The 19408-nt window shown below is 36.3% G+C and overlaps 2 protein-coding genes across 4 annotated transcripts in view; one reads left to right on the top strand and one right to left on the bottom strand.

The window, feature by feature from the left end:
• The window catches only part of LOC109410089 (insulin-like growth factor-binding protein complex acid labile subunit), an 878026-nt gene that overhangs the window by 55663 nt on the left and 802955 nt on the right, over positions 1-19408 (bottom strand). The window lies entirely within an intron of this gene.
• On the top strand, positions 1304-17448 carry LOC134284236 (uncharacterized). Of its 2 annotated transcripts, none has more exons than XM_062842926.1 (2): positions 1304-6567; positions 6798-17448. In XM_062842926.1, the coding sequence occupies exons 1-2, from the start codon at positions 6237-6239 to the stop codon at positions 7379-7381; spliced, it is 915 nt and encodes a 304-aa protein (XP_062698910.1). In that variant the 5' UTR covers positions 1304-6236; the 3' UTR covers positions 7382-17448. The 2 variants fall into 2 exon arrangements, with proteins under 2 accessions (XP_062698910.1, XP_062698909.1); XM_062842925.1 differs by having other exon boundaries at positions 1309-6567.

The raw sequence follows: 19408 nt of genomic DNA on the forward strand, positions 1-19408 counted from the left end.
AGGAATATGTCATAAAGAATACCAGAAAATTGTTCCTGAAAAATATTTTTCACAAGGAAATGCTTTTGACGAATTTCGTCCCAAATCGTATTCGGAGTTGGCAGCACCCTCTCAGATTACAATGAAACTTTCTGGGTATGTTCACCAAGACTAGATAAGCCACTTTGCGTACTTAGTTTCTTCAAAATTTATCTGGACTGACTTTTGAAAAGGGCTAAACTTTTTTTATGGATTTTTTAAAAATGTTTTTAATCAAAAAATGACTACTCCTACAAAAAAGTGTTGTATGGGTGATTATCACAAAATAAGTCAAATTTTAAGAAAAAACCCAAATTAATCCACCTAGAGGTGATAGTGCCTTTCTCGTCGTATATGTTCTAACGATCTTTCCGTCAACGTAAGTCAAAGTGTTCCTGAATCCTGATATTTTTTAAGAAAAGCAAGCATTTTATCAAAGCCATCATTGAATTGACTTAAAACTTATTTATGGCACATACTCCGACGTAGTGTTCAGCGTAAAAGCAGAGCTGAATAATATCAGATTTCTCAATTGACTGCTTGAGTACCTTCACTAACATTGGGAGCTGATCAATATCAAGACGATACTAACAAGCTAAGATATAACTTTTTACACATTCACAGATCACTTTGCGGTCTTCGATAAAGTTTTTTCTGCACATTCTAGGTTATATTTTATTGACCGTTAAAAACAAGAACGTAGTGAGTATAGTGAGACGTCTGTTTGTATGTGGGTTTAATATGTCAAGATTTTGTTCCCTTACACATATTTATCGCTTGCATTGATTTTATTTACTTTCGTAGTTCCGGCGAAGCATCAAACGCTGGTTGTGCAATAACATCAAATTCTCGCTCCAGTTGAATTTTTCGATTCCATTTAGGTCTCATATGAACTGTACAAAATTTCAGCGTAATCGGTGAAACTATAATTTAGCGCAAGTGGTTCAAAGTTTGCATAGGATTTACTATGGGAAAAGTTACACTTTCAGATAAAAATTCCCGGAGGTCGCCCTTTGTCTCCTTAATTCAAATCGATCAACGCTTCTTGTAGAAAAATTATTTAGGAAACTTTCCTTCGAAGACCGCAAAACAATTGGATGCTTGTGGAAAAAGTTATTGATTTATTACCGATTAGTGATCCGACGAACGGCTTTTTGTTTTGTTTTATCAGCAGCACTGCTGCTGCCGTTGCTGCATGGAGTGGCGGGTGGCATCACCACCCCCAGAAACAGCAGCAGCCAAGGCAGTAGCTACAGTGCTGCTGATAAAACAAAACAAAAAGCCGTTCGTCGGATCACTAATCGGTGATAAATCAATAACTTTTTCCACAAGCATCCAATTGGCTTCTTTAACGGTGTTGAGATAATTCGATATTCTGAATCTGCATGTCAAACTGAGCCGAAATCCAAATTTTCATGAATTTCGGAGCCCGGGAACCTATTTAAAAATCAATTTGAAGTTTGTATGGGAGCGATTTGTCGAATCACCCCTTATCGCAGTTTGTACTGGGCGGAGCTGTCAAACAGTTACCCAGCTGTCAAAAGGTGATTTCAAAAAATTTCTTTGAAATTGATTTTAGGTACCAAAATAAGGTTCTAAAAATCTGAAAAAAATCATAGTGGCTCAGAAAAAGGTGCTCTTTCGTATAAAATCGAAAAATCAATATATTTTTCTTAATTTAAAAACCCAATTGTTTTGCGGCCTTCGAAAGAAAGTTTCACAAAGGATTTTTCTTCAAGAAGCGTTGATCGATTTAAATTAAGGAGATAAGGGGCGACCTCTGGGATTTTTTGTTTGAAAGTATAACTTTTCCCATAGTAAATCCTATGCAAACTTTGAACCGCTTGCGCTAAATTATAGTTTCACCGATTGCGCTGAAATTTTGTACAGTTCATATGGGACCTAAATGACATCTAAAAAGTCGACTGGAGCGAGGATTTATTTTTTCCATACAAGCGTGTCCCATACTATTGTGCAACCCTACCAGTAGTCTCTAATGTGGTATGAGCCTATTTTCTAGTTAACCGTTCCTCAGGTTATTAAAAAAGCCGTGATGTGATGTGTCGCATGGTACATTTGGTTACTTTCCGGAACAGGTTCCGGAGCACCACCGGGTCTCCCAAATATAGTCTGAGGCAATATCATTGCTAACGTACATCAGGTTACATAAAAAAAACCACGATTTGATTTATCTTATGCATGGGTACAAATCACTTTTACATTTGACCACTTCCAGTGGGACACCCAGAACTAGTTTCGGGACACTACTGGTTGTCTAAAATATGGTCTGAGGCTATGTTCTTACGAATCGATCATCGTGTTATCAAAAAAGGGTCTCCAGTTGGCCTAGTGGTTAAGGCTATGAATCGCCAATCCGGAAACGGCGGGTTTGATTCCCGTTCCGGTCGGGAACATTTTCTCGACTTCCTGAGCATAGTGTATCATTGAACTTGCCTCACAATATACAAATTCATGCAATGGCGGGCAAAGAAAACCCTTCAATTATGACCTGTGGAAGTGCTCTAAAGAACACTAAGTAGAAAAGAGGCAGGCCAAGTTCCAATGCGAACGTCGAGCTATAAAGAAGAAGAAGAAGTTATCAAAAAAGCTGCTATTTGATGTACTGTCAAACCCCGCGTATTCATCACTCTTTAATAAGACACTTTTTAACTTGTACCCCGCTCATTCGAAATTTGTTGAATTAAAAAAATGATCAAATGTCTCAGTGTAATACACTGTAAATACGAATGATACGATATTGTGATGTTACTTACACCCGCAGCGGCTCCTCGTGCAGCTGCTACTTCCGAAAGTTCTAATTTGGTGCATTCCGACACCTGATCCGTTTGGTGATCAACCGCAGTGAACCTCGGAAGCCAACAATCGTAAAATGTATTGTCTATCCGGTTGGAATCAAGACCGACATTCAATCAAAAATTGCCATTTTCTTGGTCCACAAGTGTCGCAACTGTTTCGCATCTAGTGCGCTGTGTTGCTGACAACAACGGGAAGGATGCGCACTACTTCTGACATGATTAAAAAACGTCGCGAGTTGGGTCGCGTCGCGACTTGATTGTGCGAAGTCCGGTTTGGTGGCGGCCCGACAATACAAGCTATCAATTCGTACCACAACAATATCTGTAAGATTTGTGTTCAAAAACAAATCATACAATCTTAACAAAACTAAAATAGAGTTAGTTTATCGAATTGAAAGTTTACACAGGTAATTTGACAGCAATCATTGTCGAATCAGCGTGGTTTTATGGTACGACACGCATGGATTTGATTCAATTTCACATTTACAACTTTCGGTTCACATTTTACCACTTACCGATTGTCCCTGATGTGTTTTTTTTGTTTTTATTTATGTGTATTTTAACTAGTTGCTAATTCTACACTCGTCCCTGATGTGGTCTTAGACTAGTTTCATGCAAATTATTAATCAGTTCTCCTAAAAAGTCGCAAATTAATGTAATGCATGTATGGGTTTGGTTCATTCGTGCATTTCGCCAGTTCCGGCGAGGCACTCGAATCTGGATCCGGAACATTACTGACCTGAGACTATTTTCTTGCTGACCGTTCTTCGCGTTATCGAAGAAGCCGTTATTTAGTGTGCTGCGTGTATGCGTTTGGTTTTTTTTTTCTACATTTGACCACTTCCGTCGGGGCACCTGGAACCGGTTTCGGTACACTATTGGTTTTCCAAAGTATGGTCTATGATTTTTTTTGTTAACCGTTCATCAGCTTACCTAAAAAGTCATTAAATGTGTCGAATTTATGGGTTTGGTTCTCCTTTACATTTGACCACTTCCGATGGGGCAACCGTAATCGGTTGCGGAACACTACCGGTTGTCCCCAATATGGCCGGAAATTTTTTTTTTGTTAAATCAAGTTCCCTGAAAATCCGCGATTTGATGTGTCGCTTGCATGGGTTTGGTTCCCTTTTATATTTGGCCATTTCCGGCGGGACACCCGGAACCGGTTCTGGATCGCAACCGATTCAGATATGTTCTGAAAATATTTTCCTACTTACTGTTCATCAAGATATCAAAAAAGCCACGATTTGATGTGTCCCTTACATGGGTTTATTTAACTTTTATACTATGCCACCTCCGGCGGAACATCTGGAACCGGTTCCGATATGGTCTAAGAATGCTTTCCTGCTAACTGTTCATCAGGTTATCGAAAAAGCTGTGGTTTGATATGTCACATGCATGGTTTTATTTCCATTTTATATTTGGCCACTTCCGACGGGACACTCGGAACCGGTTTCGGCACACTATTGGTTTTCCAAAGTATGGTCTATGATTTTTTTTGTTAACCGTTCATCAGCTTACCTAAAAAGTCATTAAATGTGTCGAATTTATGGGTTTGGTTCTCCTTTACATTTGACCACTTCCGATGGGGCAACCGTAATCGGTTGCGGAACACTACCGGTTGTCCCCAATATGGCCGGAAATTTTTTTTTTGTTAAATCAAGTTCCCTGAAAATCCGCGATTTGATGTGTCGCTTGCATGGGTTTGGTTCCCTTTTATATTTGGCCATTTCCGGCGGGACACCCGGAACCGGTTCTGGATCGCAACCGATTCAGATATGTTCTGAAAATATTTTCCTACTTACTGTTCATCAAGATATCAAAAAAGCCACGATTTGATGTGTCCCTTACATGGGTTTATTTAACTTTTATACTATGCCACCTCCGGCGGAACATCTGGAACCGGTTCCGATATGGTCTAAGAATGCTTTCCTGCTAACTGTTCATCAGGTTATCGAAAAAGCTGTGGTTTGATATGTCACATGCATGGTTTTATTTCCATTTTATATTTGGCCACTTCCGACGGGACACTCGGAACCGGTTCCGGGACACAACCGGTTCAGATATGGTCTGAGAATATTATCCTGCTTACTGTTCATCAGGATATCAAAAAAGACACTATTTGATATGTCGCATGCATGGGTTTGGTTAACTTTAATACTTGGCCACTTCCGGCGGGACATTTGCAACCGGTTCCGGAATACTAGCGGTTCCGATATGGTCTGAGAATGTTTTCCTGCTTACTGTTCACCACGTTATCGAAAAAGCCGCGATTTGATATGTCGCATGCATGGGTTTAGTTCACTTTTATGTTTGGTCACTTCCGGCGGGACACCCGGAACCTGTTCCGGGACACTACCGGTTCAGATATGGTCTGAGACTATTTTTCTGCTTACCATTCATCAAGTTATCGAAAATGCCGTAGTTTGATGTGCCGCATGGATGGGTTTGTAGCGTTTTAATATCTGGCCCCTTCCTGGGGTACCGGTCCGGAACACCTAAATGGCCATAACTCCGGAACGGCTGGACCGATCTGAACCATTTTCAATAGGAAACAATGGGACCAGATTCCGCGTCGAATGAACCGTCGGTCAATAAAATCGGTTGAGGTTTACTGCCAAAAAGTGATGTGAGTTTTTTTGTACACACACATACACACACACACATACACACACACAGACATCACCTCAATTCGTCGAGCTGAGTCGATTGGTATATAAGACTTGACCCCTCCGGAGGCTCTATCAAATTTTCGTTTTTGGAGTGAACATATAGCCTTTCGGTACACCTTGGTGTACGAGAAAGGCAAAAATACTGAATAAAATCCAAATGAGCCCTACACTGAAAAAATCATTTCTAAAAATTCAAAGTTGATTTTAAAAAAAACACCATTTTTGATTTTGATGAAATTTTGTCTCAAGACAGGTAATTATGTTCCCTACCAACCGTCCATACATCACAAGATGGGCACTTTTAAGGAAAAAAAGTTGTTCTAACAAAAACTTTTTCATGTCCAAATTATTATTTTTTCAGTGTCTTTTTATAAAAACAAACTAAACCAGTGAAGGTTATCTAGTAATCTCAAAATGCAATGAAACTTATTGTGTCATATGCGACAATGCAATGCACCCATATTCACGCAGCAGCACTCTAGAAGTACGAAACAATATACAATTAGAACACGCATTTCATACGTGCTGCTGTAATTTCTACCCAAACGTTTCTACCCCATGTTCTTACCTAATATTAGGTAAGGCTATTTATTAGATTCGAACTACCTAATCGAAAAAAAAAACAAATCAAGAGTTGTACCTAAAGCAAATATGAACAAAACAAGAAAATGAATCGGTATCATTCAACGTGTTACTTCTCTTTGGTTATTAAAGGCAGTTCTGAAAAGTAATGGATCAATCGTATAAATCAAAATTCAACAAATTCAAGTGCAGTGCAAAAATAAACAATCCAAAGTGCAACCGTCATAATCTACGGGGCATGTCATTAAGATTGATAGATAAAATTCATTCCATGGGATATACACATGAAATCGACGAATCGATGAGTATTTGTGAGTCATGTCGTGGATTGATAAGTCACAACAGAAGCCCGAATACGAAAAAACGTCGATCGGATGGAAACGACGAAACTATGCAACCATCATTTAGTGGGCAGCAACATCATGATGTTCCAGAACCAGAACCGTCAACGAGTGGTCAACAAATCGAACATGAGCTGGGTAAGTAAGCCTTCAACGTGTTTGCTTCTTTTATATAACTCATTTTGCAGCTCGTTGCAAAACTACATTTTTCAGTATTCTTCGTATTTATCCAACCCGGCAAGCCTCGTTGGATAAATGTACTACTTGTGCGAAAAAAAATCATTTTTGCAACTCGTTGCATAAATAACTATCATTAACTTTCCACTGCATTCATTATTATATTGTTAACCTTAACTTTTATCTTACAGATATGGTACCATCTATTCCATCATTGGAGTCAATTCCGTCAACAGATCAACTACAGGGTCCCCATAATATTGAGAAGTTTAATACCATTGCTGAAACATTGAGTTTATCGCCAATCTCATCTAGAAACATGAGAAGTATGGAATATCGCATAAACAAATCATTGCAGATTACGAAAGCAGTTCGAAAAAATATCTTCGGAATAGATTCAACGGATGTTGGCAAAGTGGAGGCGTATGACGAGATAATTATGCAGTTAAAGGATAAGTTCAATCACCCTACAACTGACAGAAGCGAACAGATTAAAATACTATCTGTACTTCCTAAGTCTTGGTCGGTAAATAAAATCACAAGAGAGTTTAACGCACCAATGTATATGGCGAGGCAGGTGAAGGATCTTGTTTATGAACAGGGTATTCTTTGTACCACCGAAAAAAGAAGGGGGCATGGTATTGATGACGATACAAAACAAATAGTAAGAGAATTTTTTGATGATAATGATATCAGCAGGCCAATGCCAGGAACAAATGATTTTGTTTCTGAGGTTCGAAATGGAAAAAACAACAAGTTCAAAAACGACTTTTGATGATGTCGCTCAAAGAGGCTTATATGATTTTTGAAGATATGTACAAAACTGTGAATATTGGTTTCACAGTATTTACACAGTTGCGACCAAAGCATTGTATTTTACTTGATTCTACTGGTATACATAATGTATGCATATGTACTATTCATGAAAATGTAAATTTAATGTTCAACAGTATAAGAATTGTGTCACAAGATGAAATAATACAAAACATGCTTTGCGATATTTCCACCAGAACAGATAATTGCTTTTTCCGTGCTTGTGAAAAGTGTGCTTGTAATGAACACATTGAAAAGGAACTTACATTGATATTAGAATCAAATGACAAAGAAGAAATTATATTTCAGCAGTGGTTGAATACTGATCGCTGTAATTTAGAAACGATTATTAAACCTGTTGATGAATTTGTTCCGTATCTTGTTGATAAAATTGACAAACTTATAACACACGACTTTATTCATAAACAACAATCTTCATTTCTCAGAAATAAAAAAGATACATTAAAGGATGATGAAATTCTTGCGATTTGTGATTTCTCTGAAAACTATTCATTCATAATTCAAAACGCTGCTCAAGGATATCATTGGAACAACTCGCAAGCAACAATACACCCATTTGAAATTTACTATATGAAAGATAATAAACTTGTAAATGTTAGCTTCATTATCATATCGGAAGTAATGGCTCACGATACAGTTTCGGTCCAGTTGTTCATCTCAAAAATGATAGATTTTATGAAACAATTAACGAACTTTTCTAAAATTTATTTTATGTCTGATGGGGCAGCATCACAATACAAAAATAAGAAGAACTTTGCTAGTCTATGTAGATTCCAGTCGAAGCATGCATTAAGAGCAGAATGGCATTTTTTTGCAACGTCCCACGGTAAAGGTCCATGTGATGCTATTGGTGGCACTCTCAAGCGAATGGCAAAGAGAGCAAGTCTTGCTCGAGATTATGGAAATACCATAACAACTCCACGAGAGTTATATAACTGGGCAGTTGTACAGACAGATAAAAATATAACTAAATTAAATTTCTGTTACGTATCCACTGAACAGTACATTAAAATGTCAGAAGATCTCGAAGAAATATATAATAACGCCAAAACAATACCAGGCACTCAGAAATTCCATAGTTTTTTGCCTAAGAAAATACATTTGTAATATTTTGAAGTTTTTTATGTATATGAAAATCCTTCCAAATGATTGAATAAATAACACAAAATCTCCTAGAAAATTGAGTTTCATTGGATTCTGGGATTGTTATGGCCTTCACTGGTTTTATTGTTGATAACAAAATACACTGAAAAAAAAAATCATTCGAACAAGAAAAAGTTTTTGTTAGAAAAACTTTTTTTCCTTAAAAGTGCCCATCTTGTGATGTATGGACGGTTGGTAGGGAACATAATTACCTGTCTTGAGACAAAATGTCATCAAAATCAAAAATGGTGTTTTTTTTTAAATCAACTTTGAATTTTTAGAAATGATTTTTTTCAGTGTAGGGCTCATTTTGGATTTTTTCAATATTTTTTTCTTAAAATTTGACTTATTTTGTGATAATCACCCATACAACACTTTTTTGTAGGAGTAGTCATTTTTTATTAAAACATTTTTAAAAAATCCATAAAAAAAGTTTAGCCCTTTTCAAAAGTCAGTCGAGAAAAAAAATTAGAAAAATGAGTATGCAAAGTGGCTTATCTGGGCAAGGTCTACACACCAAGAAAGTTTCGTTGTAATCTGAGAGGGTGCTGCCAACATTTGTTCGAGTTGGCGCGAAATCCGTCTTTTGGGACGTGAAATGTAGCATTACAAGAGCAATAAAACTAGAGAATTTTAGTTTATGATTGAATTCCTCAGAAGGTTTACTTTGAATTCTACTAGCATTTTTTGTAAGATTTCTTTCATGAATTTCTGCTGGAATACCTACCGAATGTCCTTCTAAAATTTCTGCTCTAATTTTTTAAGGTATTCCTCGTAGAGATCTTCCTACTGTTTCTCTCGTTTTTTCTCAAAGAATTCCTAACAATTCTTGAATTTCTTCATGAGTTTCTCCAAAAATGCCCCGAAAATTGTTGTGTTTTTTTTTAAGTCACACCTGAAGTTCCAACATGTTGTTTATCGGAAATTCTTCATGAATTTCTACAGAAAATGTGTGGAGTTCCTCCAGGAATGCCTTCTAGACTACATTCAGATATTTTACCAGGATTTCTTCCATGAATTTCTATAGGAACCCCTCCTAAAGTTCTTCCAGTAGTTTCTACTACAGCTCTTTCAAAAGAACTTTCCGGAATTCTTCATGGAGCACATACTAGAGCTCTTGCTGATTTTCCTCCAGCAAATTCTCTCGATTTTTTCTGATATAAATTCATTGGTTCCTCCTGAATTTCTTCTGAATTTCGCCAAGAATTTCTTCTGGACTTCGTCTAGAAATTGTTCACCTGCATACATTCTGCCTGGCTATACGGACTACACCCTGGATTTTTCCAAAAGCTTGTTCAAAGATTTCTCGAAAAAATCCTTATAGTGTTTCTGGCGATGTTCCTCCTAATAATCAGTTATCAGTAAGAAATTTTCAAGGTATTTCTTCATAAATTCCTCCAAGAAATATTTCTGGAGATCTTAAGGTTGAAATCCGGGGATTGTGCTTAGAATGCATTCTGGAATTCATCTTAATTATTCTACTGAAGTTTCTCTGGAAATTTATTCTGAACGTCCTCCAGGAACATCTTCTGGAGAACGCCCAGAAATTTCTCCTAGAGTATTTCGAGGGATTTCACCACCAGTTTCTCCCAAATCTCTCCCAGAAGGCTTAACTAAACCACTTCCAAGAACTTATCTTGTAGTTTATCCATTATTACCTCTTTACTTACTTCTAGCAACTCTCCAGGAGTTTTTTTATGACTTTCATCTGAAGTTCAAAAAACATTTTTTCCTGAAATTCAGACATTGCTTTTTATGGAAATCCTTCTGGAGTTTCTCTAGAACTATCCGCAGGACTACATTCCACTTACATTTTGGAGACCTCCTGAAATTCTTCATCAAATAATTCCTGAAGATCCTTCAGAAACTCAATATTAAATTACTCCTAAAATTCTTCCTGAGAGTTCGTTTAGGAAAAAATCCCTCTGACATTCTCTTGAAATTCTTGAAGAAATTTGTCCTGGACATTATCCTGGAATCGTATCTGGAATACACTGAAGATTTTTTTACGACGATAAGGGTATCGCGTAAAAAAACCTCGTTATTTAAAAAAAAACGTCGTAAAAAACTGCGTTATTTGTAAAATAACGTCGTGAAAAAGTCAAATCACGGTAGATGTGGACCTGACTATCTTACGCGTGTTTCTAAAGAAAACGAAAAACGAAAAAAGAAATAAAAAACTACTTAAAAAAAACTACAGTGTACATCGTTTTTTTTTTTGAAGTTCCTTCTAAAAGCCCACCATGGATTTCCCTCGGAGTTCCACCTAGGTAAAGTTCCAGTAAATTTTTTTTTTTGAAATTTATCAATCGATTCCTGAAATTATCGTGTATTTTGTTAAATAAATTCTACTAGAATTATTCGTGAATATCTTCCTGAAAATCTTTAAAATTTTCTTCCCAAGTTTCCTCAGAAAGCCTGCTTGAAAGCCTCCAGAATTTTTTCCTGAAAATCATCCAGGGACGTCTTTCAAACAATTTATCAAAATCGTCCTAGATTTTTTCCAGGTCATTTTTCAGTTATTCTATCTGTTAGCCCCCATATTATTCTTCAAATAGACTTTCCAGGAATTTCTTCTAAAGTTTTTTAAGATAATTTTGCGGATTTTTTCCAGCATTTTTTGTTACTGATTAGTTAACGGCCAGCTGGAACTTAATTGGAAAGCTTGTCCTCGATTCTCTAAAGGGATTTCCACTTGAGAATCATGAGGGATTTCTCCTGGAGATTGTTCCCTAAAGTTGTTCTCTTCGACTTTTTTAGTGGAGTTGCTACATAAATCTCTTCTGGAGTTGTTTGAGTAAGATTTCATGAAAATTCTGCAAATAATATCTCTGAAATTTCGCCAGGAACTGTTACATAAACCGATCTTAGATTTTCTTCTGAATTTATATAGAAATTCTGCTTTGAGTTACTTTAGGATTTTTTTTTCAAAAGTTTCTTCAGGAATACTTACCAAAGTTCATATAGAAGTTTCATGGGATTTCTAATTCATCAAGAAGTTCGAATGCCTCTTCGTTGAAATTAGTCCTTGAGATTTTTTCTGGAACTTTATATGTAACTTTTACAAGAACTTCTTTTGAATCACTCCAGGAATGTTAATGGTTTTTCTACAGATTACTTTCTGGAGTTGCTCCAGTAGGTTTTCAAGGAATTCGTTCAAAAACATCTCCTGGAGTTGCTCTGGAAAGTTATTTTTTCAGACTCTGTAGAGCAATTTTCACTTAACAGTCTTGAGGTATTTCTTCTGAAGAGTTTTTCCTTGAAGTTGTTCAAAACAATAATTATTTCCTTTTTTTTAACCCTCTAATATCCAACCCCGCCTTTGGACGTGGTATAGTTTGAGCATTTTTGTAATTTTTGTATAGTAGGCAATCAATATTTTTATATTTTTGGCTAATATTTAGGACTGTTCTGTATACCTCAAAATGTTTTTTGGTGTCTTTAAAACCGTATTTACATTAAAAAAAAATCATTGAAAAATTGATGTTTTGGTCACCTTTTGGAAGTCATTGATTATTTTGTATTGAATAGCTACAATCAACATATTTTAAATTTTTCCCAAATCATTTAATCGTAGTGAAGGGAGTCGAATACACTGTTAAATTATTATTCTTAAAATTACACGGAGAAAAAAAAAAATTAAATATTTCATCAATAGTTGTAAAATCTCTTAATGTTTTCGTCTCAAAAAATCCGTCGCCCAAACAGGCTTCCAGGAAAAATATAAAAGTATGGGAATGTTTGAAAATGAAAATTAGAAAAATCGAAAACCGAAATTCACAAAATCGAGAATTAAAAAGAATCATCTTTCAAAAAATGTTTAAATCGATTTTAGATAACGGAAAATGATATTTAGACCAAAATAAAAAATTTTGGTATAAGAGGGTTAAGAATTTCTTTCTGGAGGAACAGAAAATATTCTTGAAAAACTTCCAAGAATTGCCATGCAGTTACTTCAAGAATTCCTCATGAACCTGTCTATGAATTTCTCCTAGAATCGCTTCCAGATTTCTAGGAACTATTCCAGCAAATTCTACAGGAGTTTCTCTATAATTTTTAGCGAAGTATTTCCTGAAGTCTCTTCTGGATTTTTTTCTGAAGGGTTTTATTAAACATAAAAAAATCACCTTAAGTTGTTCCAGAACTTCTACAAAAACCACATTTTTTTCAGAAGTATTTCCAAAAGCTCCTCCTACATTTCTACTTAGCACAAATGTCTCCGAAAATTTCTCTAAAATTATATCCCAGAGTTGCTGTAAGATTCCTTCAGAAATTCTTGATATTCTTGTAGTTACATCTGAATATTGTTCTTGAGCTGTTCCAGAAATTTCTTATAACGTTGTTTCAGAGTTTTTTTTTACTATTTCCAGAAGTTTCCCATTAAGTTTCTTGAGTTTTATTTTTGTATGAAGTATTGTTTTCCGGGAATTTTATGCTCAGCTTCTCCAGAATGAATTTTTCTAAGAGTTCCCTCATTCTCCAAGAAAAGTCTTCTGAAGTTTTCCTCGAAAATTGTTCAAAAGTTTCTCCTGAGTTTAGGAGAAACTTTAGGAATCTTGCCTAAATGGAAGAGGAGTTTCATTTGGATTTAGTTCCTGAAGTTTGATGTAACTGATCCAAGGATTTCATTAGAAATTAATTAAAAAGAATCCTGGAGTTGCTATTGCGTAGGTTAAAAAAAACTCTTCTAGGGATGGTGGAATTGTTACTAGAATTTTCTTCTAGAAGAACAACAACATCTTTTTCCCGGAACTGCTCCCACAGTTTTTGGGTGCTATTTCAGAAATATCTCGTGTAATTTTAACAGTATAATATTATTATTATTATTATTATTTTTTTTTTTTTTTTATCTGTATTAACGAGATTTTTAGCCCTAGGCTAGTTCATCTCGGGACCCACGCTTTACTTCCCTTCCGAAGGAAGAACTCACATTTTTTGCGAGTTTGTCGGGAGTGGGACTCGATCCCAGGTCCTCGGCGTGATAGTCAAGTGTTCTAACCATCACACCAGGTCCGCTCCAGTAGTATATTATTAAGTTTCCTCATTGATTTCTCTAAAATCTTCTTCTCGCATTTATCTTGAAGTTGCTTTTGAAAACCTCCCGGAAGAAGATGCCTCCCGGAATTTCTTCCTCAATTTCTTCTGAGGTTTCTCCTAAAACTTTCCTTCTGAATCTAACTTGGGTTTTCAAGTTGATTATTGTTGCAAATTGCAAATTTTCTTAAAGTATCAGTAGGCATTTCTCCTCGTGCTTCTCCAAGGCTTTCGACTGCAGTTCATCCAGAAATTTCTTCTAGAACTGTTTAAAGGATACTAGCAACAGTTGCTCCAAGAATTTGGTTTCAGTGCAGTTGATTCTGGGAATATAGCCGTAGTTTTTTTTTCTGATTTTTTGTTAGAGTTACAATAGAAATTTCTACTTAAATTTCTTCAAGAATTCAAGAGTTGCATAAGATTTTTTCTAGGTGGCCATAAGTTCGCTGAAGTTTCTTCAGAAACTTTTCATTAGATTTATTTATTCTTGTTTAAGTTCCTTCAGGAACCCGGTTGTCAATATTTCTAAAAGTTCCTCTATACATTTAGGATAGAGTTACTTCAAATTAATTCCATTAATGTCTCCTAAAATTTCTCCATTACTGTAACTGATGCTGGAATATGGTTCTAAGTTTCTTCAGGAGTTTTCCATCAGCTCTACAAACTATTTCTTCTGATGTTGCACTACAATTTTTTTTTTGGTTCTTCAGGAATATTTTCAGGAGTTGCTCCAAGATATTTTTCGAGTTTCTTTAGATTTTTGTAACTACTTCAGCATTTTCCCTGCAGTTACTCCAGAAAATCCCCATAAAGTTTTTCTTCCATTTTTATAGTTTTTGAAATTATAACTTTCATAAAATTGTTTGCAATTCCTCAGAAATTTTATACTACAGTTTTTTCAGAAACGTCTATTTATATTTTTTTCAGATGTAACATATAGGTGTTTTCTCGTTGTCAGTCCAAAGCAAAGGCTTAAGGAAAGAAAAGCAGGGAAATATGAAGGAAAAGCTTGCTAAATTTTTCGACATTCTATTGACTAAAACTATTGCCGTACCCAAAAAAGTTATGGCTAACCGCATTTTGCGTTGAAACAGAACCCGGAATGTTATTCAAATTTCTAAACCACGCAAAAGCGGTTAGTGAGCAACAGAATCGCAATTTCGAAAAACCCCACAACTAATTCTTCAACCAAAGGAAGCGCAACACAAAACATGAGTAAAACTCATAACATTTCAAACCCGGAACCAAATTACCACACTTCCCGTAGCCATAACATTGGCAACAGCTCTAGCTAGGATGTAGGTTGAGAACATGTAGAAACATTCTACCCACGTTTCCTTGCGTCGTCGGTAGTTGTTCGAATGCGATTCTACCGTTTTGCTTTGCAGTGGAGGAGGATTAGACCACACGCATTTTCATAACAAACGGTAGATCTACAGAGGGACCCGACTAGATGGACATTACAAAATTATAACAAGCTGTGTTATTTTGTTACAATGAATTTTTATAACAAGGGTTGATATAAAATATGTACCGTTAGTAGTTAAAATAACAAAAATTCTAACAAAGTTCCCACTGAAAAGAACAAAAATGTGATAACTCATGTTATGATCATAACAAAAATATTACAAAACTTGTTCCATTAAATATGATAGAATTTAACAAAATTATAACAAATTGTGTTATAATTCCTGTGACACCTATTAGGGTAAAAACTAATTTTTATACTAATTTTTTGGGTAAATATTAATAAATGTGTTATTCTATTTTTAGAAAGAAGAAAGTAACATGAAAAAATAATTTCCAGAACGTTGTAAAATTCTTGGATCCGAACGGGATTTGAACCAAGACACCTTCCATCGGTAGAAATCTGACGCCTCTGCCAATGAGACCAACACGGCTCTTGAAGAGCGCGATGAAAGAAGCTTTACTGGTTCTACGTATTGCCAGTTTCCTCATTCAAATCCTTGTTTGTCAGACGCACACGAGCGGGGTAGTATGACGTCATATGGAGCTCGTTGACGTATAATAGACTTGATTTGTCGTTAGTGATTTTGTTTTAATCTATCACAATTATATGATATGCAGATATGATAACAGCTGTAGATATAATTTAGTTACATTCCACATTTTTTTATATTTTAAGCAATGAAAAGGAATCTATCACACAAGGGGTATATCGTCACGTTTGGAGGAGGCAGGGAGGGTTGAAAATTTCCAATTTTAGCGTGACGTACTTAATAGATGCTACCTAAGGTCGAAGCAAAATACATAGGTAGAATAAACAAATTACATGATATAATTATTTAGTTCCACTTTTGCTTTATCCATGTTCGATAACATTCACTACTTGGTATACTTTTTGGCGAAATTAGAACAGCAGTACTAACATTGTAATCGTTTGCTGTCTTTATCTTGAGGGTTTTATCGTCTAAATTGCCTGAAACTTGTTCACGCAGTACCAACACGTACTCTATGAAAGCAGCTGTTTTGTTGGTGAGGATTCTTATTCGATTGGCACATCATCCGGGAACTATTCCGGTTTTGGATTAGAGTGCAATAAAAGAACCCCAAAAAAATAGAAACAGGATAGCTGTGAAGTATTTGATTTCCAGCTATGTTCCAGCTTACAGTTTGTATTGATAATAATGTTTACATCCGACAAGCCATGGTGATATCTTAACAGATTTTTTCATTACACCTTCTAGCTGTAATGGTATCGCATAACGATAGTAGCTTTGACAGTAGAATTTGGCAGATTATAACTAAATGATAACAAGTTCTGTTGCATTTTTTTTTTTTTTTTTGAAACAAATATGACGCCGTTCCCAAATTACGCGTCGCTCAAGGGAGAGGGGAAAGTACAACCGAGCGTAACGGCCCATACAGGACTTTCATTCAAAAAAGGGTAACGCACAGTGTTTTATTTTGCCAATTTCGTGACATGAAGAGTTGAATGATCAATCCACCTATAAGTGAGATTAAAAACATATTTTTTTCAAAAAATGCAGATAGACGTTTGATGTCTTCGGCAAAATTGTGCAAAATGCAATTTTAAACAACTTTGTCAGAGACGTCATAATGCTAAATCTCATACTTTACGAGATATATTGCGTTGTATGTGCATGACCCCTAGAAATCATATATTTTATCATAACTTTTTAACGGGATTTTGTACATTTTTTGCGTCTTCTACAAAGTTTTTTGGAATGTGAAAATACATGTTTTGCTGAACATCAAAAAACGCTAGTTTTTTACATAACAAAGTTATTTACAAATTACTGATTTTTTTAGGGTAACTTTGATCTCATCTAACTTCTTTCGGCGCAAAATGGCGCAGAGTACCGTTTCAAATAATGAAACAATTATATTTTTACTATATGAAAATGGCTTTAACTTTTGTATACAAGTACATAAGTGACCCGATTTTGTCAGCCCCTTTCCGGAACACATTTTTTGCTCCCGTCGAAAATCTAAACCGATATTCACACTTTTTATCTCTGTATGTTCTGCCTTTCAGCAGTAGTTTGATGATGATCTTAAATGAATTGATCAAAGTTTGACCGTTAGATAGTGAGAGCAAAAAGTTCGTCGCAAAATGGGGCTGACAAAATCGGGTCCATACTGTATATCCTTTATGGGTTATGGTAGAAAAACAAACAATTATCAAGTATTGAAATTATTTAATATCTTCTTCATTTAACGAGATAGAATGTCTTAATGTTCAACAAAGATGTGTATTTTTATAAGTTTAACAACTTTGCGGAACATTCAAATAATGTAAAAATTCTGAATTAAAAGTTATAGAAAAAATAAATTTCTGAGTGATTTTTTAATATGATCTTTTTTTTATAAATCGTTAAAATATTCATAGCTTAGTTAGGGATTTCTTTGTTATGAATCACTTTTTAAAAACTACACTTCTACACAATTTATTGTACGTACTTTACTTAACGACTACCTACACGGAATTCTGGATCAAGAAAGAGAGCGAACCACGCTGCTGGTTCGCTTTTATGAACTAAACGTGCTTACCTAGCGCATTCCATGCGCCCTATCACCTGACTGCCGTGCCGCATGGCGCATGCGCCGTGGTTCGCGCCAACGGCTCCTATTGGCTGATTCACCTAGCAGGATTTCCTAACGGCTCCCCGTCTGCTGGAAAGTCGTCCTCGGCTTTCAAATTAAGGTTGTGGAATCAACTTGGGATACCTCGTGGAAGAAACCTCTGCGTTGACTTCTGATGCTGTGCTTCCTTCGGGCTGCTGTTTGGCGTGTGCAGATGGTGGAAATGCGGATGCATGAAATTTCTTCCAGGTGATGATCTTCAGGACCCCAATGATGATAACAATGATGATGATGATCGTCAGCGTTGAGAATGTTCCGAAGGATAGCCACCCAAATAGATTGATTTTCCAGTGAATGTTGTCGGTTGTCAGATTGAGGTGTGCTATGTTGTCCCGATGCTCTAAGTGCTGCTCCTGTAAAAGCTCCAATGGGAGGCGATTTATGAATTTAACTGGAGTTACCTTTAGGCCTGTTGTTGGGATGAACGACTGGGGCTGCACATCATAATTGCGGTTTGCATATTCCTCTTCGTCGAGCTTCAACGTACACTGTTGAAATTGTATGAGGAACGAGCCTTGTAGTTTACGTTCTTGAGCTGAACAGTTGGATGACATGAGGAGGTCTGCGGCATTAACTACGATGTTTGCGTCATCCACTCTTTTGATGAAATTTTTTCCATACGTTCGTTCTACGTTGCAATAGGCTGGTTTTCCGGTAATCAGCTGTTCGATACATTCCGTCATTGGTTCTATTTGCGAGCTGGAGCATATAAATAAATCCTTGGTTTTGGAACATGGAGTTTGTGAAAGATAGGGTTTCGGTCCGTCGAGATAGAAGTTTGCATGCAGTTGAATCTTCGTGTTATTCTGTACTACTGGTTCAATGAAGTTCAGTCTGTAGATAACGTTTTTGATCCTTGGGATTTTGAGGGTGTAAATAATCATGTCTTTGCTGTAGATTACATACACGCTGGCGATGTCCAATATACTGTCCATGTTGTTTTGTTCGAGGCCGTCATGGGAAAGAAATTGCCTCGCGGTTATTAGCTCACGAGAGCTGATGATGCGGCTGCTGGGAATGTTTCTCCTGGCTAGGGTGATTGCCTCTTCTATGATTTCTAGCTGATTAATTAGTTCATCTAGGTTGAAAATGATATTTATTGAGTCGAATCCATCTAACGTCTCCGTTGTAATGTTGTCCTGATATTTAATCAAAGAATTAAGTTTTTCTGTAATGTTTTTGAGTCTATCTTCGATTGCTATATTGATTCTAATCTGCCTGTCATTTTGATCGATAAGGGCATTCGTTGTTGCGTTTATAATCTTCAAATCCTCCGCGTCTGGGCTTCCCGAAATATATTTCCATGCTTTTCCTAAAGTCTCCCAACGTCTATTCCTGTTCGCAGGCCTAACCCTTGATATGATGGAACGCAATCTATGAAGCTTAATTTTCAGAATATTACTTAGTGGTTTGTCTTTGTTGATAGCATTCTGCGCCACGTCGTCAATTTCTGCAATGTAGTTTGCTAGTTGTCCTAAGTTTATGGGATGAACTATTCGTAGATAATTGTTGCTCAGTCTGGCTTCTCCTAGAGGTATGATGGCTATAGGGTTACGGTCTAGGTCGTGTACTCGTATGTCGGTCCAAGTCGTTTGTATCAAGATACATAATCTGAAATCAAAGAGAGAGAGTGAGCTCTCATAATTACGGTGGTTTTTTGACA

This window comes from Aedes albopictus, chromosome 3 (assembly GCF_035046485.1).
Source record: "Aedes albopictus strain Foshan chromosome 3, AalbF5, whole genome shotgun sequence".
Taxonomy (NCBI): Eukaryota; Metazoa; Arthropoda; class Insecta; order Diptera; family Culicidae; genus Aedes; species Aedes albopictus.

Coding starts and splice junctions, on each gene's coding strand:
- LOC134284236 (XM_062842925.1), top strand. CDS start 7,381: ATGATGTCGCTCAAAGAGGCTTATATGATTTTTGAAGATATGTACAAA.